The following is a 24,690-nucleotide window of genomic DNA, read 5'->3' as shown; positions in this document are numbered from 1 at the left end:
GGTATTGGTTACTCGTCTCCCATCCAAGTACCAACCCAAGTGGTGGCAGAGGTGCTTGGCAGACAGCACCAGCGGGTTCCATGGGCCACGTGTGACCAGTGGTTTGTATGCTGTGCAGGCCTGCCATAGAAATTGTAAAAATTGAGAACGTCAAATTTGAGAACGTCAGCTACTTCATTCAAGTTGCTTTTCTTTATCATCTTTCAGCTGTTGTATGCTTGTTGTTAATTCCCCTTAAGGAAACTTTAATCCTATGAAGAAGAGATCCCCCAAATCACAAATCTCCAATTATCAACAGCTCTATTCAATTCCTGCAAATTGAGGGCCATGGTTTCTGTTGCTCTACCCCCCTGTGATGCAGTCTTCCTCTTCTCCTACTGCCTTCTACTTTGTGCAGCATTGTTCCCTTTTCTAAATATGTACAGTACTACTGTGTATACTTTAGTCCTTTACGTTTACAGAAATATCAGCCAATGCTAAAGTATGTAAATATTGGGAATAGGTTGGATGTCTGGCAGTTCATAGGGTTTTTTTTTAATGTCTGTCCTTTTAAAAAAATAAAACACTTGATTACTTTTACTTACTTAGGTTCTTATGGCACAAAAGGTTGCTTTTTTGGCATTCCTGAAACCCTGGTTCTCTGATAGAAACCTGTTTTGGGGCTCTTGATGTACAAGGGTTGAATGAAAAGTAATGCTTCCACCTTCGTTACTTGGGTTTGGATGGGAATATTTAATAAATCAAAATTATATTTAATAAATCAAACGCAGAAATAATCCTTAGAATGTGCTCTTTAACTACCACTATTCACTTTTCCACAAAATCACCAGACAATTGGATACATTTCTGCCAACGATGAACAAGTTTTCTGAAGCCATCACAGAAGAAGTCAACACTCTGTTTCTGCAACCAGCATCTCACAGTACCCATCATGCACAGATCTACCGATAGCCAAGCAAAGCAATAATGTGACCCACACGTTCTTGTGAAATGCCGATGATGCTTGAAATTTCTCTGAGTGATACGACGATTGTCCTGAATCAATCTGTCAACCTTTTGCTTGTGAAACTCGGTGGTTGCTGTCACAGGACGTCCAACTTATTAGGAATATATTCATAATCTGTTAGGATTATGATACTAATATGGTTAGATATTGGTGCAGAGTAGCAAAAACGCAGAAGACTAGGGGTTTATGTGAGCAGAGGTGAGAAAAAGCAAAATAGCCAGCCTCCCTTTCCCTTTTCAAGAGTCATGCACATAAAATAAGCATCAGAGACATCAAAAATAAAATAGTAAAAATACGTTTACTCACAATCTTGTATGATGATGGTCATACAGGCAAAAACATCTTAGTTCCAAAAGGATACAGTTCAGGATACTACATATCTCTTAACAAAGAAGTAACATCAGCATGGCATGGCAGGATCAAGAAACAGGAAGAGCATGAAGAGCCAAAGAGAGCAAAAGAGAGCCAAAGAGAGAGAACAAAGGAAAGTCTCTTCTTTTATGCCCCAAATTCTAAAGGCATATGTCACTTCCTATATGCTTCCAGGAAGTATACTCCCATTTCCCACATCACATGCAAAATCCCAAAATGGTGCCATCAACTCCAGAATGCAGCTTGGCTCAGGTTACTAAGCAACAAACAAAACTAACTACATAAACCATCCCACATTGAAAATGCATGCATGATTGCTTAGATAACCCAACACATCTCTTTGTCACGCAAGTCAGATGTTCCCACCTCAATGTCTTTATACCTACTTGCCCAACGATGCACAGTACTCACATCAACACAATCACCATGAACAGCTTGCATTCTCTGATGAATCTCCTTTGGGGTGACACCTTCTGCTGTCAAGAATTCAATGACTGCACGTTGCTTAAGTTGCATTGACCGACAGTCTGCGCAGGGTTCCATACTTCGCACTTTAACAACACCACTGTTCAATGCTAAGGCTTCCTTCCAAATGGAACTGTAGAGGAGAGTCTACTGAACAAGCCAGTACTTACCACATACCAGTACTGCCATCTGTTGAGGAGTTACGAAGATGGAGGCATTACATTTCATTCAACCCTCGTACTTGGAATATGAGAAACGACTGTTGACCTCACATACAGTGTGATTAAGCATTCATACTTACATACATACTTAGAAAATAATTTTGAAAAATCACAATTATAACACTTGAAGAAAACATGTCAGTGTTCTGAATGTGACTTATAAAAAACACGGATAATCTCAGAATAAATAAAAATTAGCTTGTTAGAGTGCAGTGTAATTCACATCAAGAGATTCTTTCTCATAGTCAATAGAGCCAATTTATTTTGAACAGTTTTTGAAAAAAAGTGCTTGATTTCCTGTACAAGCATACTTTAGGTAACAAAGCCACTGCCAAAGTTCCATTTTACAACGACTTAATTCTATCCAGTCTCCTTCTCTTCTCATCTTCTATTTAGCTGGAAGTATTTTTAGCAGCTTTGGCATTAAGAAAGTGATGGAGGAAGGTTGGAGAAAAACTAAATGCACCATGTGGGTTGCAGGACCAGTATGCAATAAATGCAATAAAAAAGACCTTGAGCTGGAAAAAAGGAGATTCTTCTGTAATCAGTTCTACTTAGCCCTGTGTGCTTGCCTACAACAGGCATGGCAAAGTAAACAGCACCTGGCTCCAGAATCTCTAATCCCTTAGTAAGCATGCATGAATCTCAAAACAGGGTAAAAGGGGGAGCAAATAAGCTAGGTTCAACAACTAGCCATAAGCAAGTTAAAAAAATCATAAATCTATACTTTTGACCATCAACATTGAAATCATAATAAAAATTGAAGAAATTAAAAGTCCACTCTTGGTTCATTCAGGTTCATTATGAGGTGTTCATTATAAGGCCCTAAAGTTTTTCTGGCCTGTTTGTTTCACATATGCATATTGTTACTTTTGAATAAAAAGTTTGCTGGAACAAGTTGGACTGCTCTTTTTGTGGTGTTAGAACCTATCCCCATTCTCTGTGTAATTTTTGCATCTGCTGTGAAAGTTTATGTTAAAAGTAATGCACCAAACATATCTACTTTATTGCCTGAGAGGGAAAACTAGTGTAGTTTCCCTCCTCTTTCTATTCAGTTTCTTTTTGATTGTAACCAGTCTGTTTCATCTGGCACTTAGAATTGCAGTACTCTTGTAGCAAGCTTTTAGGTTTGAAAGTGTATTTTACTGCAATATGTTTTAGATCTTGAGTGATTACTTTTGCAGTGTTTTATTTTGGTATTACTTTAAGTAACGGTGCTCCATGCAGTCATGCCGGCCACATGATCTTGGAGGTGTCTACGGACAACGCCGGCTTTTCGGCTTAGAAATGGAGATGAGCACCAACCCCCAGAGTCAGACATGACTGGACTTGACGTCAGGGGAAACCTTTACCGTTTTTACTTTAAGTCAACCTGCCTTGGATTTTTATATTTCATTACTCTAAATTTTCTGTTTACATTGTTCAGAGTCCTTGTTGTTAGTGGCTGAATAAATAAGTAACACAGGGCCACTTTAAAGTGTTACATACATTTAGGTTTGCAAACAGCTTTATTTATTTCATAGACTTTTTATGGATAGAAACAGAGTACAGAAGAACCATATTCATATTTTATGAAGTCTGCTAAGTTTTTAAAAGTATCTGAATTATAGCTTGAATAAACAAGATGTCAGGAAGCACGGTGTAAAGATTAATGTATTTTTAGCTTTGCATATGTAAAGAAAACCCCCAGTAAACTTACTTGTTTTAATAAAACTTGAGATAATGTTTAACTAATTTTAACTAATAAATTAACACATAAATATTCTATATTTACAACTGTTTTGTAAAGATACATTAATTGGGCTTGTTTATGTGCCTGGAGCTGCTATTGTGGGATCACTACACAAAATAAATAGAATTGGAACAAAAGCCAGCAGGAAGAGGTTACTCTAAGCAGGTTCTTTTGAGTACTTAAGGGCAGGTTAAAATAAACAACAGTTTACATATTGAACTGTAACTAGGATGATGCAAGCTGTACTTCACTTTATAGTGTGGAGCGAAAGACACCAGATCACTTCTGATCTTGAAAGCTAAGCAGGATCAACCCTGGCTAGCACCTGGATAGAAGTCAACCAACTGTTTGGTATATTTCAGAGGAAGGAACTGGCAAAATCAGCTCTGAGCATATGTTGCCTAAGAAAACCTTAGGAGATCCATGGGGGTCTCAATAAACAAAGCCTGCAGAACCTGTGGCCCTACAGGTGTTTTGGACATCAGCTTCCAATATTCCTGACCATTGAACAAGCTGGAGTTGGAGGTACAAACACCTGGAGGATCACAGGTTATGGTAGTCTGCCATAAATCAACAGCTGATTTAAAGATGTATGCATACATACTTATAATCCCAAATGGTTTTGTAGAAATTGTCATGTACAGTATTTGTTTTTGTTGTTTGTTGTGAATAGAGCCTGTAATGCAAAGGGTGTGAAATTGTATACAGCAGCTGTATTTTCATCAAATAATGGAATTACAGCTGTTGGTTTAGTCTTTTTATGCTTATCTCCTGATTTGTGAGCAACTTGCTTTATTTTGTGGGAGAGCTATAAGTTCTGTCTTTTGATAGAATGACATCTAAGTGAAACACAGATGAAAACATGCAAGGATAAACTGAAAATTATCAAGTTACTATGGTGGTTCTTTTTTCTTTGTTAAGCCATCTTGGGATTTTTATTTATGAAAAGTGATTATTGGTTATCTTCCATTTATTTTGAAAATGTACCAATGCCAAGGTTTGACTCAAAATAGAACACCTTCTTTGCATCGTGTCATGTATTGTTTTGTGAAAACAGCCATATTTTGACAATGATAGCATTGTGCACTTGTGAATGCAAACTGCACTTCACTTATAAGGTAGTCTTTTTAAGTCTGGAGATTACAAATAGTCCAAATGTTGAACTATATAGTCTGCATCCCTCAAACATTAGCTGTGCTGACTGAAAAGAGTCACGTTTTCCACTTGTGTTTAAGGAACTCCAGGAAACCAATTCATGCCATATAAGTACTACTGCTGCTGCTCAGTCGTTTAGTTGTCTCCAACTCTTCGTGACCTCATGGACTAGTCCACGCCAGAGCTCCCTGTCAGCCGTCACCACCCCCAGTTCCTTCAAGGTCAAGCCAGTCACTTCAAGGATACTGTCCATCCATCTCGCCCATGGTCGGCCTCTCTTTTTCCTTCCATTTCCCCCAGCATCATGATCTTTTCCAAGCTTTCCTGTCTCCTCATGATGTGGACAAAATACTTCAGCTTTGCCTCAAATATCCTTCCCTCCAGTGAGCAGACGGGCATTATTTCCTGGGGGATGGACTGGTTGGATCTTCTTGCGGTCCAAGGCATTTTCAGGATTTTCCTCCAGCACCAGAGTTCAAAAGCGTCTATCTTCCTTCGCTCAGCCTTCCTTATGGTACAGCTCTTGCATCCATAGGTTACTACCATTGCTTTGATTATGCAGACCTTCGTTGCCAGTGTGATGTCTCTGCTCTTCACTATTTTGTTAAGGTTGGCCATTGCTCGCCTCCCAAGAAGTAAACGTCTTCTGATTTCCTGGCTGCAGTCTGCATCTGCAGTGATCTTCGCGCCTAGAAATATAAAGTCTGTCACTGCCTCCACATTTTCTCCTTCTATTTGCCAGTTATCAATAGGTGTAGTTGCCATGATCTTGGTTTTCTTGACATTTAACTGCAACCCAGCTTTTGCACTTTCTTCTTTCACCTTGGTGATAAGGCTCCTCAGCTCTTCCTCACTTTCGGCCATCAGAGTGGTATCATCTGCATACCTAAGGTTGTTAATGTTTCTTCCAGCAATTTTAACTCCGGCCTTGGATTCCTCAAGCCCCGCATGTCGCATGATGTTTTCTGCGTACACGTTGAATTGGGGGTGTGTGTGTGTGTGTGTGTGTGAAAGTATGCAGCCGTAGTCTTTTCCCAATCTTGAACCAGTCTGTGGTTCTGTGATCTGTTCTTACTGTGGCTACTTGGTCTTTATACAGATTTCTCAGGAGACAGACAAGGTGACTTGGTATCCCCATACCACCAAGAACATGCCATAGTTTGTTATGATCCACACAGTCGAAGGCTTTAGAATAGTCAATAAAGCAGAAGTAAATGTTTTTCTGAAACTCCCTGGCTTCCTCCATTATCTAGCAGATATTGGCAATTTGGTCTCTGGTTCCTCTGCCTTTTCTGAACCCAGGTTGGACATCTGGCAACTCTCGCTCCATGTATTGCTGGAGTCTGCCTTGCAGGATCTTGAGCATTACCTTACTGGCATGGGAAATAAGTGCCACTGTACGGAGGTTTGAGCATTCTTTAACGTTTCCCTTTTTTGGTATGGGGATATAAATTGATTTTTTCCAATCTGATGGCCAATCTTGTGTTTTCCATATTTGCTGGCATATGGCATGCATCACCTTGACAGCATCATCTTTCAAGATTTTAAACAGTTCAGCTGGGATCCCATCGTCTCCTGCTGCCTTGTTGTTAGCAGTGCTTCTTAAGGCCCATTCAACCTCACTCCTCAGGATGTCTGGTTCTAATTCACTCACCACACCATCAAAGCTATCTTCTATATTTTTATCCCTCTTATACAGATCTTCTGTATATTCTCACCACCTTTTCTTGATTTCTTCAGCTTCTGTTAGGTCCTTGCCGTCTTTGTTTTTGATCATGCCCATTTTTGCCTGAAATTTGCCTTCAGTGTTTCTGATTTTCTGGAAGAGGTCTCTTGTCCTTCCTATGCTATTGTCTTCCTCCACTTCCATGCATTGCTTGTTTAAAAATAGTTCCTTGTCTCTCCTGGCTGACTTCTGGAATTGTGCATTTAATTGGGGATATCTCCCCCTATCGCTGTTTTCTTTCGCCTTCCTTCTTTCTTGGGCTACTTCCAGTGTCTCAACAGACAACCATCTTGCCTTCTTGGTTTTCTTTTTCTTTGGGACATACTTCGTTGCTGCCTCCTGCCTCTATTCTTCACCTCCACTGCATATTCACTGGGAATATTTGTGAGATCATATCTAATTGGTCTGTGTATTTTCCCCATTCTCTTTAGTCTGGTTCTAAATTTTGTAATAAGTTCGTGATCTGAACTACAATCAGCTCCAGGACTTGTTTTCACCAACTGGATGGATGTCCGCCACCTTTGGCTGCAAAGGATGTATTCAATCTGATTTCGGTCTTGACCATCTGGTGAAGTCCATGTGTAAAGCCGTCTTTTAGGTTGTTGGGAGAGAGTGTTTGTTATGCACATTGAGTTTTCCTGGCAAAATTCTATCAGCCTACGTCCTGCTTCATTTTGTTGTTCCAGACCATTCTTACCTTGATCCCGGTTATCATTTGACTGCCCACCTTAGCATTCCAATCTCCTGTAATGAGAATAATGTCTCTTTTTGGTGTGTTATCCACTAAGTGCTGCAGATCCTCATAGAACTTATCTAATTCTGCTTCTTCAGCAGTTGTGGTTGGGGCATATATTTGGATCACTGTGATGTTAAATGGCTTGCCTTGAAATCGAATTGAGGTCATTCTATCAATTTTTGGGTTGTATCCAATCACTGCTTTCACAACTTTATTATTAACTATGAAGGCTACTCCATTTCTTCGGTGTTCCTCTTCTCCGCAGTAGTAGATCTGGTGGTCATCTTTTGTGAAGTGGCCCATTCCAGTCCATTTCAGTTCACTGACTCCCAGAATGCCTATCTTTAATCTTGACATCTCACCAATAACCACATAGAGTTTGCCCTGGCTCATAGATCTTACATTCCAGGTTCCTATAGTGTGTTGATCTCTAGAACATCGGATTCGTCCTTCACCTCCAGCACCGTCGGCCGTTAACCTTCCTTCCGGCTTTGAGCTAACTGCGTCATCACATCTGGGGCTACTTGGACTAGTCCTCTGCTCCTCCCCAGTAGCATTTTGACCATCTTTCAACCTGGGGGTCCTATCTTCCGATGGTATACCGACATTTCTCTGTTTATACTGATCCATGTAGTTTTCATGGCAAGAATACTGGGGTGGGTTGCCATTACCTTCCCCAGGGATCATGCTCGGTCTGACCTCTCTGCCATGACCTTCCCGTCTTGGGTGGCCCTGCATGGTATAGCTCATGGCTTCATCGAGGCACTCAAGCCCCAGCACCACGTCAAGGTAACGATCCAAGCTGGAGCATATAAGTACTAAGTGAAGCTTACTATTAGTTGGGTAAAGACTGAGGTTATTATAAGATAGCAGTATAGATTAATGATAATGTCTTTGGTTTTTAGCCTTTCAGTCTCCCTTTTCCTGTACAGTAGCTCAGCAAAGATGCTGGAATGAGTTATGCTCTTAAGAGATTTATCAAAAGTTAATTTTGTTGTAGAAAATACTTTTATTGAAGTGTAATTTCTAGATACTGCTAATGCTAACCAGCTGTAAATGTGTACACAATTTTGTTGCAAATTGATATGAAATTAAAATCCTTATCATATGTTAGTCAAACATGGAATAGATAAAACCACAGGAGAATTCAGATGTGACTGTGGATAATTCAGCTTGAATATTTTTGGTGGAATTAATTTCATTTTAATTTTCATTGAGTTTCTACATTTTAGAATACATCTACAAGGCATATTGGGGGTGATGAAGCAAGTGACTGAATCTGGCTAAACAGAAGAGTTAATTATTATCAAATTGTCTTGGTGATGATGGTTGAGATGGAGTTCCCTTGTAGTACTGTCAGCCGTTTCGCATCCATTGTGGCCTGTAGGAGATATTAAGCAATTCCAGAAATATTACTCTGATTAGAATTTTCCTTGTGGGTCATGACTAGCATAGTAAAGTTGGGAACAGGTCCAGTATATGAACTCATCAGTTGTTAGTGGGTGGATTTTAGTAGCTGACAATTGAGCATATGTAGAGACTTCTTTGGTAAGTGTGGGCTATTACTTGTTTTCTTTTTCTTGGTTCTTTCTGGCTGTGTAGCTAAATTTGAAGAATTCACCTCTGATTCTAGAAACAGATGCATATATTTTGGTGCCCCAAATATTAGTCTTGTTACTGGGTATATTTGACCTGCTGGTCCCAAAAATGGCACCAGTTCTCAACTATCAGCTCTAGTTTTTGAGATACAAAACATATGCCATCTAATAGTCATCATCTGCTCTCCCATAAAATAACCATGATAGAGGTCTATCCAATACAATTTTCTGAATCAGCACCCCAAATCACAGATCACCCCAGGCACAGGCCCAAAAAAACAAGACAACAATGTTTTTGTTGGTCTGTGTAATAATCAGTAGGTCTCTAGTATTCCTTTCCAACAATTAATAATTATATCTCAGTTCCAAAAGTCTTTCAGAGTGCTTACTACCATGGTCATTTTAACACTCGAAGTACATAAGGAGCACAGTCCTATTCATTCTCGGAGAGTTAATGCTTTGATTCTACTGACCAAAATATACTTCTGGGTAATCTGATCTTCATTGAAATTGGGTTATTGCATTACAGTAGCTTGAGTCTTATCTAGATGGATAATTCTAGAAACTAATGTTTGGTGAGTCCTACTAATGTTTATGGCATTTTCACTTGGGGTCTCTTTAGAACTGTAGCTTGTTCTCTATCTCTTTGATATTTACATGAAAGTACTAATTGAAATGCCATGAGTAGGAGTATCAAGTTCCACTGTACTTCACTTTCTCACTGGAGTCAAGAGAATCTATGGAAGCAATAGAGACATTAAATTAGGAAGTTCATTTAAGGACTGGATAACAGCCGGTTTATTGACTCCTGTTGCTAGAGAGTTAATCTGGCCAATAGCTATTCTTATTTTATTCATTTATATGCCACATTTCCCCCAATAATGGGACGCAAGGCATCTAAAAACATAAAACTTTAGCACTTTCCTTGAAAACAGTCTCTGGAGACTCTGCCTTTCAGATGTGGCCATGGAAGAAGACAAGGTATCCAAGATGGGCTCTTACATCTAGGATGTTCTGCTAAAGCAAATTACATTATTGAAATCAGGCATGAATATGACTATACACTAAAGGAGCTTTATCTTGGATCTGCTTACATCTGATTCTTAAGATAAACTGAGAACCTAGGTTCAGGGTGGTGGTAAGACCTGCCACGAGGTTTGACTACAGGTTCTGAGATCCAAGTTGCTGTTACGGAGAGTCCCCCCCCCCCCCCCCACACACACAGACTAAGATATGTTACTCAGGATAGACAAGGTGTGTGTACAGGTAATCTATGAGCCACATTTGTCTCACCCATGCCCTAGAACAGTGCTACTGAAAGTGTTGGTCTCTGGACTCTGAGCTATCTTCTTCTGGTTCCTGGGAAACTTCCAGGAAAGCAAGAAACAGTTGTAGCCATAGGACACAAATACAGTACTGGTTCCTGGCACACTTGGGGAGAAATTGTCAATTTCCCACATCAGGTAGCTTGAAAATCACTGCCCTGGAGGTGTGTTGTCAAATAAGGAAACGGCAATTGTCTGTCTGTATACTACTGTTGCTTCTCCTATGCAAACCGTGTGAAGATTTATTGCTGGATTGCAAATCAGTATTAAACAATGCAGTAATAGTGATACAAAATATGCAGATGCCAGCCTTACAGTTGGTTGTGCATTTTGGATTTTTCAAGGTTCCAGTATCATATTTATGAGTTCAGCAAACATTTTGTATTGAGATATTAAAACACTTATGTGTCATAATACAGGGGGAGTGGCTTGAAAGAAAATGAAGCTAAGTGCGTGTGATTTCAGGGTTGTTTTTTAATAATCGAGGTTCTGTGTGTGCTGACCTTATATGTAGTAGTTAACTACATCATGCCTTCATTTTCTCATTCTTCTGGTCAAGCAATCTAACTTGAAAACTTACAGAAATTGTTTGTTTTGTTTTAATCAAATGCTTTTCAAAACAGATTGTGTACACACTGGTATAACCTTTAAAAAGAAATTTTCTTATCAGATTTTAGACAGTTTCCCCCCGATTGACAGTTAGACAGTGGCCCCCCGATTGTGGAATTCTCTGCCTGCGGAGATTAGGCAAGCCCCCACACTAGCAGCCTTCAAGAAAGATTTGAAAACATGGCTCTTTCGCTGCGCTTTTGGAGAGTAACCATTTTATATTTCTTTTCCGTTGCTCCCCCTAATATCTATCCTCCAGAATACCCCACTCCCTTATGACCCTGTTCGCTGTGGTTTTTATTTTTATGTCTTTCTCACCCCGAGTTTTAACTTAATGTTCATGTGGTCTGCCCTTGTTTTTATTGTCTCCTTGTTTATTTTGTAATGGATATTATTTACTGTATTGTTTATTGTATTGTGTTGTGCTGTTCTTTTATATGCTGTTTACATTGTATTGTTTTGGGCGTGGCCCCATGTAAGCCGCCCCGAGTCCCCATTGGGGAGATGGTGGCAGGGTATAAATAAAGTTTTATTATTATTATTATTATAGTTTCAGCCACCTGGAGAGGTGATTTTGTATTCACATTAGATATGAGAGGATGTGGAAGAATGAGAGGCTCTTTCTTTCATATGAACCTTTATTATGTGCAATGTTTAGGGATCAAAGAGGTGTCTTCTCCTTTTCTATTTCTAATTCTAGTGCTGCATAGGGCCCCAGTCTGCAGATCTTTGCACATAGTAGGAGCGTACATGCCCATGAGGATGTTCGAGGATTTATTCTGGATTTAATAAAGTTAAAAAGCTTGTAGACCAGTGGTTCCCAAACTTATTTGGCCTGCCGCCCCCTTTCCAAAAAAAATATTACTCAGTGCCCCCTGGAAAGGGGGGGGGTGGCTTAGAGGGGTGGGCGTGGCTCCTGCTCAAGAAGACGGGCCTGAGCCTCTCCCCTCATCCAAGATGCAGGGCTGGGAGGGGGAGGTGGGCGGGGCCACAAATGGACTGGGATGGGTGGAGTTATGATTCCTGAGGCAGGGCTAACAAGCACCTCGGGAGGTATACAGAGGCTCAGCCCTGTCTCTTGGGAAAAGGCCCCGCCCCCACCCTAGCCCTGCCTTTAGTCCTAAAAAACCTCTCAAGAGAAGTATAGAGGCTCAGCCCTGTCTCGGGCTCTTGAAAGGAGGCCTTTCCCCTTCCCTAGCCCTGCCCTTTAGTCCTAAAAGGCCTCTCAGGAGAGGTATAGATTCTCAGCCCTGTCTTGGGCTCTTGGGAAGAAGCCACGCCCACTCCTCTAGCTCCACCCCCTGTGTCCTAATAGGCGCCTTAGGTGCTCAGCCCTCTCTCTGTCACTTGGCCCCGCCCCATCTTTTTTTTCCCAGTTTTTTTATTTAAATTATTGAAAAATTGTGAATTTTACATATTCTGTACTTAAAACTTATATATTCTTTAACAAATTTGCAATACAGAGTTATGTATATCATAGCTCCTATAGTATTTTCACTCTCTAACTATATTACATACTCATATTATTTACCTTTTGTGACCCTTCACCTAGTGCTATCCCTTCACCCCAGACCAGCCAATTACAATATTTATTTCTAAAATTCCATTGTTTCTTTTACAGGTTTTTCCCCCTTACCTTCTACATATACAAACTCTATAAATTTTCCCGTATCTTCCCAAAATCATCCTTTTTTAATAACCCTCTTTTAATTTTAATATTACATGTTAATTTATCATTTATTGCAATATCCCAAATCTCCTTATACCATTCTTCCAATTGGCACTCCCCCCCCCCTTTCCATTTTTTGGCTATTAACAATCTTGCTGCTGTTACCAAGTTGGCGATTAGTTCCTGTAACTCTTTTTATATTTGAATATTATCCATAAATGACAACAGTGCTATTTCAGGCGTTTCTATTATTTCTGTTTTGGTGATTCCCTTTATTTCTTTAGAAATGTTCTTCCAACATTTTTGAACATATTTACAGGACCACCACATATGTATATATGTACCGATTTCCTGACAGCCCCTCAAGCACTGCTTAGAATATTTCTTATCAATTTGATTTAATCTAATTGGTGTGAGGTACCATCTACAAACCACTTTATAATAATTCTCTTTTATTCTTATAGACAGTTTTTTATTATACACATATTCCACATTTCTTTCCAGATTTGAGGGTGTAATTTCCTTATTGCAATCTAACTCCCACATTTCTTTAAGGTGATCCTGCTCCTGTTCTTCATCCCTCCCTTTGACTAATCATCTTCTCAAATTTTGTAAGTTCTCTATCTCCCTTATATTTCTTTCTTATTTCCCTTGCCCATCTTTCAAATTGTAGAACTTTATACCACCCAATATTCCCTGATAGTTGATTCCTTATCTCTCCTAGATTTTTCATTTTTGATTCCCAATCCTTTAATTTCATCATTCCTTTTTCTTTAAATTTTCTTTCTAAGTCCCTTTTGAGATTCATTGGGAAATTTTTTATATTTAACACCGGTGTTAATGGGGAGATCGGTGGTATTAGTTTTTCTTCATACTTGGTCCAGATTTCTATTTTTTTTTAAAAAAAAAAGGGGGGGGGGGTTCTCTATTTTATTATACAATTTCTTCTCTGAATTCCTGGTTTTTCCTATGAAGAACATATTCTCTATTTTCATATCTATATCTTTACTCTCTTCTTCTAGCCATTCTAAATCCTCTTGTCCTATAATCCCTTCAATAATATACTTTAATTGATTTGCCATATAGTATAGTTTTAAGTTTGGTATTCCCAGACCTCCATTCTTCTGTATTTTATACCATTTTTTTTTTATTCTAGCCCTTTTATTCCCATTACAAAAGGTATTTATCATATCCTGCCAATTTGTAATTTCACCAGTTGAAATTTTAATAGGTAGTATTCCAAACAAAAAAATTATTTTGGGTAATATTTTCATTTTTATTAATGCAATTCTACCGAATCAAGACAATTTAAGCTTGGTAAATTTAGCCAGAGTATCTTTAACATTTTTTCTTAATCTGATTATATTATCTCTTTCTAAATTGCCAATTTCTTTAGATATATTGATTCCTAAGTATTTTATTGACTTCTTTATTTTTATTCTAAACAAACCCCCTTCTCTTACTCTCTCTTCCTCTTCTTTAGTATAATTAAATAATAAAATTTCTGATTTGTTCCAATTAACCTGAAGGCCTGTGACTTTCCCTAACTCTGTTAAGTGTGTTTCTATTCTTTTTAAATGTTCTATTGGATTTTCAAGGGGTTAATAGCGTATTAATCAAGCTCTTTCCCAGGATTAATGTGAAGAATGTTTTAGGTACCTCTCTTCATAGGTCACTAGGTTTAAGCGATATGTTCATCTTATTCGGCTGCATAATGACTGGACTTGTCTAGGAAAGTGTGCAACTAAGAAGTTACATATTAACTAGTCTTTAAACTGTTGTGCAGTCCCATGAACAAGACTGCTTTCTCCTTGGATTGGCCTCTGAAACAGCTTGCATCATTTCAGTGTTACTCTTTTCAGTGTCAAGAGTAAGGATTCATAAGAGGAATAATAATAATAATAATAATAATAATAATAATAATAATAATAATAATAATAATAAAAACTTTATTTATACCCCGCCACCATCTCCCCAACGGGGACTCGGGGCGGCTTACATGGGGCCATGCCCAAAGCAAAACAATATAACAAAATATAAAATCAACATATCATAGAGCAATTAAACAATACAATAAGTAATAATATACATTACAACACAAGTCAAAGAAACAGTAATAACAAGGGCGGGCCGCATGAATACAAAGATAAAAACTCGGAGTGAGAGAGACAAAGGAATAAAAACTACGGGGAGCAGGGACATACGAAAGTGGAACAGTCTAGAGGAAAGATGTTGGAGGAGAGCAAGAAAAGGAATAAATAACAGTTACTCTCCAAAAGCACAACGGAAGAGCCATGTTTTTAAATCTTTTTTAAAAGCTAATAGAGTGGGAGCTTGCCTAATCTCAATGGGCAGTGAATTCCATAGTCGGAGGGCCACAGCAGAAAAGGCCCTCTCCCTAGTACCCACAAGGCGGGCCTGGGATATAGGCAGTGGCGATAGGAGGGCCTCCCCAGATGATCGGAGAGATCGGGCAGGTTTATGGTAGGAGATACGGTCACGAAGGTAGGTGGGTCCCAAACCATTTAGGGCTTTATAAGTGATGGTCTGCACCTTGAATTGGGACCGGAAGATGAACGGCAGCCAGTGAAGCTCCTTAAACAAGGGAGTAGAGCTCTCCCTGTAACTTGCCCCCGTTATTAATCTGGCAGCCGAGCGTTGGACCAATTGTAATTTCCGGGCCGTCTTCAAGGGAAGCCCCACGTAGTGCGCATTACAGTAGTCCAGTCTAGAGGTAACTAAGGCATGGACCACCATGGTCAAGTCAGACTTCACGAGGTATGGTCGCAGTTGGCGCACAAGTTTGAGTTGTGCAAAGGCCCTCCCGGCCACCGCCGACACCTGCGCCCCTGTGATTTCAGGGGGAGTGCAACCCCGTCCAGCACAGGTTGCCACCCAATACCCCAATCCGACGAACGACTGACCAGGAGGGCCTCTGTCTTGTCAGGATTGATTCTCAACTTGTTCCTCCTCATCCAGTCCGCCACAGCGGCCAGGCACTGGTTCAGTATCCGAGGGGCTTCCTTGGAATCGGATGGAAACGAGTAGTGGATTTGCATGTCATCTGCGTAGAGATGGCAGCACCCTCCAAAACTCCGGATGACCTCTCCCAGCGGTTCATTCCATGAATGGAATCATTCCATTCATTGATTTGTGTTTTTAAAGACATAATGCATTTTATTGTTTTCCAGTGAACATATGGTAAACACTGTCTTTAAATGAAATATTGGGGCTAATTGGACTAGGGGATAGTTATATCTCGGAAATGAGGCAATAGACATGAAAACAAATGTAGTTGTATTCAGATTGGAAGAAGAAGAAGAGCAATGTCATTGGAGGGTAAATTACAGCACTTCATTTCTCAACTGCAAACTTGTATACATGTATGTGTATGTGGAAATCAATCTGACTGAAAATAATGAGGCAGATTTCTGAGCAAACTATTGATTGTACTGTTGGTGACCTTGGTCAGTGGGTGAGTAAATTAATGTTATTAAATGATAAAATTATCTCATTACAGTAGAGTCTCACTTATCCAGTGTTCTGGATTATCCAACTCAGTCTGCCTTTTAGTAATCAATGTTTTTTGTAGTCAATCTTTTCAATACATTGTGATGTTTTGGTGCTAAATTCGTAATTACTACATAACATTGCTGTATATTGAACTGCTTTTTTTTGACAAATTTGTTGTAAAACATGATGTTTGGGTGCTTAATTTGTAAAATCATAATGTAATTTGATGTTTAATAGGTTTTTCCTTAATCCCTCCTTATTATCAAACATATTCGCTTATCAAACGTTCTGCCAGCTCGTTTATGTTGGATAAGCGAGACTCTACTGTACTTCCAAGCAGACATTGTTGTAATTTCTGTTTTAATGTCCTATGAGCATGCCTTTTAATAATAATTTAGCTTTTCATAGTATGTACCCAACTTTGTCAGAGTTCAAAAGTAACTTGATACATATAACATTATTTGGATAACAAATTACTTATAAAAGGCAACAGCAATGAATACTGTTCCTTCTGTGGTGGAACAGAACGATGTTCCTTTCAAATGTTAAATCAGTAACTTTATTTTACGCACTCTTATGGGCATTTTCTTTGAGGGAGTTCTTACTATGAAACCTGTGTGTGTGTGGGAGGGGGGGGAGGGCTAGTAGTTTAGTCTGATTCACTGAGTTCTGACAAGAGTCCTCTGCTGCTGTCCTTGGTTTGACAAAAATAAAAAGGAAAAAGAAGCCACCTTTTATTTCTAAAATAAATGCTAGTAAGACTCTCAATCATCCATGGCTTGAAAATATTCCCCCCCCCCCAAAAAAAATCCAAAAAGCAAACAATGATTTTGCCATTGTATATGAAGGATACAATTTTACTACTACTAAATACAAAAGGAAGCAGCCCAGAAGTTGTTTCCCATGTCACCTGCTGTTGGGAAAAGACCTTTCCTGGACTTGAAATTGTCCACGAGGGGTCAAAATATTGGAGAAATTACCCCACATATCCCTCTAGGGGTCATTTAGGGACAAGCAATTTATGGGCGGGGGATGCAACCCTCTAACGGCCCTTGGGGTGGGCAGTGCAACTTCCTGACAATTACCCATTCGTGTAGCATTAAATACTGCAAGAAGCTGAAATCACAAGATTTTTTTTATTTCAGACCAGACTTGTGATCATTTTTATTCCCTAATTGCTGTGTGCAAAAAGTACCAGGGCCATACTAATTAGTATCAATTAGTACTTGTGCTTTCTAGCTTTCCTTCATATACATGTTTTGCTTGCATGTCATGGTTTTTAAAATGTTCACCATTTTGGGGTCTAGGTGACTCAGGGTCCTTCCACATAGCCCTATATCCCAGAATATCAAGGCAAGAAATCCCACAATATCTGCTTTGAACTGGGTTATCTGAGTCCACATTCAGATAATGTGGGATTTTCTGCCTTGATATTATGGGATATAGGGCTGTGTGGAAGGTAGAGATGTGCGCGAAAAATTTTCCTTCGTGCTATCATTTCGTTTTGACCGTTCATCTACACAAAATGAATGACATTTTCGTAGGAAATGAGAGGCAACAAGAAAATGAAAGCCGCACAGTCATCGTGCTTGCTTTTGTTTTGTTTTCGTTTCGGCCCCGTAACAATAAGCAGGTACTGACAGAGGGATGCTTTCCTATTACAGCTTTTTTTTCGTGTCAGGAGCAACTTGCAAGTCGCTTCTGGTGTGAAAGCTGATGTGTACCAATGGGTGTTAATAATAATATTAATATAAATAACGATAGTTATTCTGCGATCCTAAGCTGACTCTGGGAGAGGAGTGCTTCCCCATTACATCTGATGTGCACCACAATGGGTGTTAATAATAATAATAATAACTTTATTCTTATACCCCGTCCCATCTCCCCGAAGGGACTCAGGGCGGCTTACATGGGGCCAAGCCCGGACACAACAATATAAAAGCAAAACAATAAAACAGATCAATCAGCAATAAAACATCAACAACGATAAAAACAGTCATAAAAAGTCACATACAAAAATAAAATCTTAAAATCCCAAGGATCTGGGCCAAGGTGCAAAATATGTCAAAGTCATCAGGGAAGGGTGATTACCCAGCTGTCATAGTCAATTAAAGTGCAATTATAATACTGAGGAAGGCATACCTGAGGGTCTGATACTGAATAGGCAAACAGGTCAATCCTACAGGGATCAGTCATCAAAGGCCTTTTGGAAGAGCCAAGTTTTCAGGCTCCTCCGAAAGGAGAGGAGGGTAGGGGCCTGCTTGATCTCTCTGGGGAGCGAGTTCCAAAGCTGGGGGGCCACGAAGGAGAAGGCTCTCTCCCTTGTCCCCACCAACCGCGACTGCGAGGGTGGTGGGAGCGAGAGAAGGGCCTCCCCCGACGAGCAAAGAGAACGTGCGGGTTCATAGGGGGAGATGCAGTCTCGAAGGTAGGTGGGTCCCAAACCGTTTAGGGCTTTGTAGGTAATGACCTGCACCTTGAATTGGGCTCGGAAAACAAACGGCAGCCAATGGAGCTCCTTAAACAGTGGCGTTGAACGCACCCTGTAATTTGCTCCAGTTAGAAGCCTGGCTGGCAAGCGTTGTACTAACTATAATTTCCGGGCCGTCTTCAAAGGCAGTCCCACGTAGAGCGCATTGCAATAATCCAGTCTAGAGGTAACTAAGGCATGGACCACCATGGTCAGATCTGGTCAGATCGAGGTATGGTCGCAGCTGGCGCACAAGTTTTAATTGTGCAAAGGCCCTCCTGGCCACGGCCGACACCTGGGCCTCAAGTGTCAGCCCCGAGTCCAGGAGGACCCCCAAGCTGCGGACCTGCGCCTTCAGGGGGGAGTGCGACCCCGTCAAGCACAGGTTGCCACCCAATACCCCGATCAGACGTTTGACTGACCTGGAGGACCTCTGTCTTGTCAGGATTAAGTCTCAGCTTGTTCGCCCTCATCCAGGCCAACACAGCGGCCAGACACTGGTCCAGTATCCGAGGGGCTTCCTTGGATTTAGATGGAAAAGAGTAGTAGAATTGGGTGTCATCGGCATAGAGATGGCACCGCACTCCAAAACTCCGGATGACCTCACCCAGCGGTTTCATGTAGATGTTAAAAAGCATGGGGGACAAAATAGAACCTTGCAGGACCCCGCAGGTCAATGGCCAGGGGTCTGAGCAGGTGTCTCCCAGCTTCACTATCTGAGAACAACCCTCCAGGAAGGACTGGAGCCACTGCAGAGCAGTACCCCCAAGGCCCATCCCGGAGAGCCATCCCAGAAGGATATCATCGTCGATGGTATCGAAAGCCACTGAGATGTCCAAGAGAACCAACAGGGTCACACTCCCCCTGTCCAGTTCTCTGCGGAGGTCATCCACCAAGGCAACCAAAGCCGTCTCGGTACTGTAGCCAGGTCTGAAGCCAGACTGCGATTGGTCCAGAAAATCAGTATCTTCCAAGAATCCCTGGAGCTGAGAAGCAACAACCCGCTCCAAGACCTTGCCCAAAAATGGAATAATAATAATAATAATAATAATAATAATAATAATAATAACAACAACAACAACAACAACAATAAATATATTAGTAACGATAGTTACTCTGGGACCCTAAGCTGAGTCTGGAAGTGTAGTGCCTCCCCATTATATTGGATGTGTGCCAATGGGTCTTAATAATTACACACACACACACACACACACACACATATATATAATGATAGTTACTCTGAGATCCTAAGGTGAGTCTGGAAAAGGAGTGCCTCTCCATTACATCGGATGTGTGCCAATGGGTCTTGATAATCATATTAATATATAAATAACAATTGTTGCTCTGGGACCCTAAGCTGAATCTGGAAGAGGAGTGCCTCCCCATGACAGCTGTTGTGTACCAATAGGTGTTAATAATAATATTATTATTAATAACAACAGTACTCTGGGGAAGACCCAAACATTTTAAAAGTTGGTGGGCTAAAAGGGGTCGAAATGCCCTCCGTGTGAGGCAATTTTCACCCCTCTAGCCCAAAAACTGAGTTTAGGGGGGTGAGCCTCAGAAGCCCTCCCATTGCAGGCAATGGTCTGAAAATTTGTGTTTTTTTTCATAAGCCAGATGAAAATTCTGTTCGTATAGGAGCCCCATCTTTGTTAGCGGGAACAAATACGAAAATGAGATGGAAATGAATGAAACAACACAAAACGAACAGCAATTCCCTACAAAAGCACAATACTAGTGGAAGGGTCCTCAGTTGCCTGATCTGTGTTATATGGGCTTAGATGTGCTTCCTGGTGAATGACAAATTTACATGCTTTTAATTTTTCTGAAAACATTTTATTAATGTGATTGGTTAATGAGAGAGAAGATTTTTTAAGGAATTATATTTCAATGATTGATACAGTATGATCAAAATACTGCTACACCAAAGAATATCTTACTTGTCTCCCTATACAGAAAAAAGAAAGAAAATGGCTCGAATGTCTTAATGTTTATTTTTGAATTGGTCAGTTGGAAACATAAAGCCTTACAGCTTTTGGAGAAGGACCCCCTCCCCAAAATAAGTGTTCTGTTTAAACTATTACCTAAGTTAACAGCAGGAAATAGTCATAAAGTGAAAAGGGGAAAACAGGCTTGGTTTAGAAATACATTTGTATTACATGGAAGTGGCGTGAGTTGGTTAAGGTACTTAAACAACCATTTTTCAGTCTGAAGCCAGGTAGGCATTTAGTCTTCTTTGAGACAAATTAAATTTGTTCATGTGTTTGGAGTTGAGGGTGAAATTTAAAGACCACACAACCAGATGCCAACTATTTAAAAGTGCAGTGTTTCCATAAGCAGAGTTTCTTTTGTGCTCTCAGACGATGGAGCCTCAAATTCCAGAAGCATTACATGGGTAGTTTTAATGAATTAGTGTCTGGTTTCCCTACAGCTGATGTGACAAGCAGCTTTATAAGCTGCTTCCCATGGATCCCTGCTTTCCAACTCTTTTGTGTCTTCTGCTTGGAGAAAAAGGATGAAGAGCTTGGTTTCTACAGTAACTGCTGCCTGCAGGCAGATTTTTTTCAGTGTTCCTTTTAATCTGCAGGGATGCTGTGTATTTGGTTTATTTTGGACTCCTTTCTGTGTTCGACTTGGAGGTTTACATTTTATATTATTTAATGCAAAAGAGAATAGTGGGATTTGTACTTGAGCATGAAGTATGTTTTGGAGAAGGACCTGGAACTGGTATTACTTTTGATCTGAGAGTTTTAGTATTGCTTGGTAGAGAAATAGATGCAAATTACAATTTGGGGTTAGCATACTTGTAAAATGTACATTTTATATCAAAACTGTGTTGGGATTAACCATGTACAGTTTAGCAAGAGACTGGTAACAACCTTTGAAAAATCTACAAAACTACTCTGCTGACCTGGATCTGACCACAGTTCTGTCTAGTCTAGTCCTGTGTTCTAGCAGTGGCTATTTAGATTCCCCTGGGAAGCTTATAAACAGCGCAAAAACTCGTTGCCTGATGTCATTGTCTGGAATCTCAAAATATTGCTTCTATCTGTAATTGATAACAGCTGTTGATGTACTTATGTACTGTGGATGACTCTGATATGTATTTCAAGATAATGGCAATAATAGCATCGTGTGGCATTGAATTCCACAGGTGTGTTATACATTAAGTGAAAAATCTCAATATCTAGTCTACAAAGTATTCAGCATTATTGAATCCAGAGTTCTAGTATTACTAGCAGTCTCCAACTTATGAACAAGGTAGATTCTTGAGATTTGTTTTTAAGTTGATTTGTTTGTAAGTTGGAACAGGTACGTTTCTTAAGTGTAATTCTAACCAAATATATATACTGTGTATATTTAGGTTTCTACAGCATAGGGAAAGATTAACATCGCTGTGGTGTTTGTTTTGCTGTCTGTTTCCCTGTTCAGAAGATTTCTGTTCCTGTGATAACTGTATATTGAAAATGTTGGCTTGTTGTCGAAACAAAGATTGGTGAAAAAGCTTCACTGGAGACACCTTTTCCCCATGATAACTCTCCCAGGAGTGAATTTCCCTTCCTAGGGGTAGATTTCTGTTACTTCCTGTTGCCTCACCCCTGTTCTTAACTATAAGTTGTTTGCAAGCCAGATGTTTATAACTCGGGGATTGCCTGTATAAGGAGTGTGTGTGTGTGTGTATATATGTGTATGTGTATGTGTATGGATGGATTGTAAGCTGCCAATGACTCCAGCTTATTGAGAAGACCTGAATATTTTAACAGATCCACACAGATATAAAAAGAATGTTACTAATTCCTGGATAGTGCTGACCTCCCCCCGCTCCTGGATCATCATGCAGATTATGCATGAACTTTAACTTACATTTGGTATAGATTCTTCAAGGACCTGATTTCAAAATATATCTGAAATTTTAAAAATACTGTTCTTCTTTGTTTTTCTTCATCTCTTGAATACATCTGTTGAATACTTAAGACAACCTAGGTAGCCCGAGTAGTTGGAATTGAACATGTTGATTGCATTAAAGTTGGAATTCTTGAGACTACAACATAGTTCTTTGTGAAAATATTATTTAGATTTGCATAGAGTTAATGTTTCTAAGTAGGTTTCACACTACCCTTTCAGATTCCATGCTGCTGTTGTGATGGTTTGCCAAATGTTGGTTTTCTGTGTTTAGGATAATGTGTTACAATTAAAATTTTTAGTGCAAATAGCAATTTGCTTATTTTGTATTTGGATGACAAATTATCTATAATCCTAAATTTTAATTTTACCTCTGCTTAGGCTAGAGTACCATTGATCAAATTGTACAAATATTTATATCTTCTTTGTTAAGACATATATTTTGTTTTTATTTTGCAGGTGTACATTCAGGTTTCCCAGTACAAATATCAAGATTACATTCACAGCTTTATCCAATGAGAAAAGAGAAAAACAGGAATCCCCACAGTCCCCAGTGAAACCTGTACAACCCCAGATATCTCCCCTAACAATAAACATTCCAGACAACATGGCTCATCTGATCAGCCCCCTACCTTCTCCCACAGGAACCATCAGGTATTTAGCTTTTATGCATACATGATTTATTAATATAGAACTTCAGAGTTTGATACTGAATCAGATGTTGTTTCAAATGTGATTTCTTGGCATCAAAACAGTCTTCCATACAGCTTCTAAAATTATCCTTTCCAATGTAAACATGTCCCAAGAGGAGTAATTGTGACTACATACATCTTCCTCAAGGGACACATTACCATACATGTTATTGTTTATGCACATGCAAACAAGGTGAGTGAAAACCTAGATATCAAATTCTTTTGTTTTTAACTTATAACTTTATTACACGTTTAACATCTTCTATACCATATTATCTTGCAATTTTTATCATTTAACACCATTGAAAACAATCTGGATAGAAAATTGTTCCCAGTAGAAAGACATTTATCCTGCAAAGTAAATTGATTTACATATCTTTGCTGATTTTTCTTCAAACAGACTCATTTAATACCAGTAATTGATTAAACTATTGAAAATTCTATTCAAATTTGAAATAAAATGTATTTTCAGATCTCAGTATCTGTGTGTATACTAATAAATGCTAAAATGTCATAGGATAGCTGGAGGGGGTGGAATAAACGACTAAACTAGTCAAATAACCTATAGTAGGGTTGTTTCTCAAGCTTCTTGAGGAATAATACTCGTTGACATTTGATTGTTTCAGTACACACACCATGGGTGACAGGTTTATTTAGTTGTTCACACTGCAAATGGGAGTAGTCGGGTTACTTGTAGAAATACACTGGCTTGTTGGTAAGAAATTGTAAGTCTTATTCTTTCCTGTTTCCTTATTCTGCCACCTTAAATGAGCTCTTTTTTTGTTGCTTCTTGTATAGTTACAGATTTTGAGGAGAGCAGTATGTGTATTGGAAACAGCATTTGTAGGCCACATGCTGTTTTAAGATGCCCTGAAAATAGTGTTGTGTACATGTTGAACTTTAAAGAACTGTTCCTTAACATGTGTGGCTACTTCACATTCATAAAATAGTACTTTCATATTTGGGGTCCCAGTGATTATTTTTCCACTAAAGCTACCAAAAGCATATGATGCTGAGTTGGTCTGTTGGTTGTTTCAATAAAGGATTCCAGTAGAAATTATATCAGACACTTTAATTGCATAGTTACTGTATGTATCAGATGTTTGATATATACCATTTTGTGGTGAATTACTCAATAGTGGCATGGCTGATTCATCTTTCTGTTCCCCAGTGCTGCAAATTCCTGCCCATCTAGTCCTCGTGGCGCAGGTTCTTCAGGGTACAAAATGGGTCGTGTAATATCATCTGACCTACATCTAATGGCTGACAATTCACAGTCAGAAAATGACAAGGAAGCATCTGGGGGAGATAGCCCAAAGGTAATTTTTGATGAGAATTTGTACGGTAAAACTGATACTCAAGTCTACTCTTTATACTACTGGAAATGACTTGGTTAGAAAAAGAGAAAGTAGCAATAATCCCTAAATATGATTTAGTAATTCAGACTGAAAAACAATCTGCACTGAAAAGCATCCATTTAGATTTGCTTGTCATA

General features: G+C 39.5%; 1 protein-coding gene across 2 annotated transcripts in view; it reads left to right on the top strand.

Moving 5' to 3' along the window:
* The window catches only part of foxk2 (forkhead box K2), a 50,164-nt gene that overhangs the window by 9,465 nt on the left and 16,009 nt on the right, over nucleotides 1–24,690 (top strand). For both annotated transcript variants that reach the window (XM_008104260.3, XM_003217149.4), the window contains exons 2-3: nucleotides 22,963–23,157; nucleotides 24,367–24,514. In XM_008104260.3, coding sequence (XP_008102467.2) covers nucleotides 22,963–23,157; nucleotides 24,367–24,514 — 343 coding nt within the window. The remainder of the gene's footprint in view (nucleotides 1–22,962; nucleotides 23,158–24,366; nucleotides 24,515–24,690) is intronic.

This window comes from Anolis carolinensis, chromosome 2, assembly GCF_035594765.1.
Source record: "Anolis carolinensis isolate JA03-04 chromosome 2, rAnoCar3.1.pri, whole genome shotgun sequence".
Lineage (NCBI taxonomy): Eukaryota > Metazoa > Chordata > Lepidosauria > Squamata > Dactyloidae > Anolis > Anolis carolinensis.
This window is presented reverse-complemented; position numbering and strand designations above follow the sequence as displayed.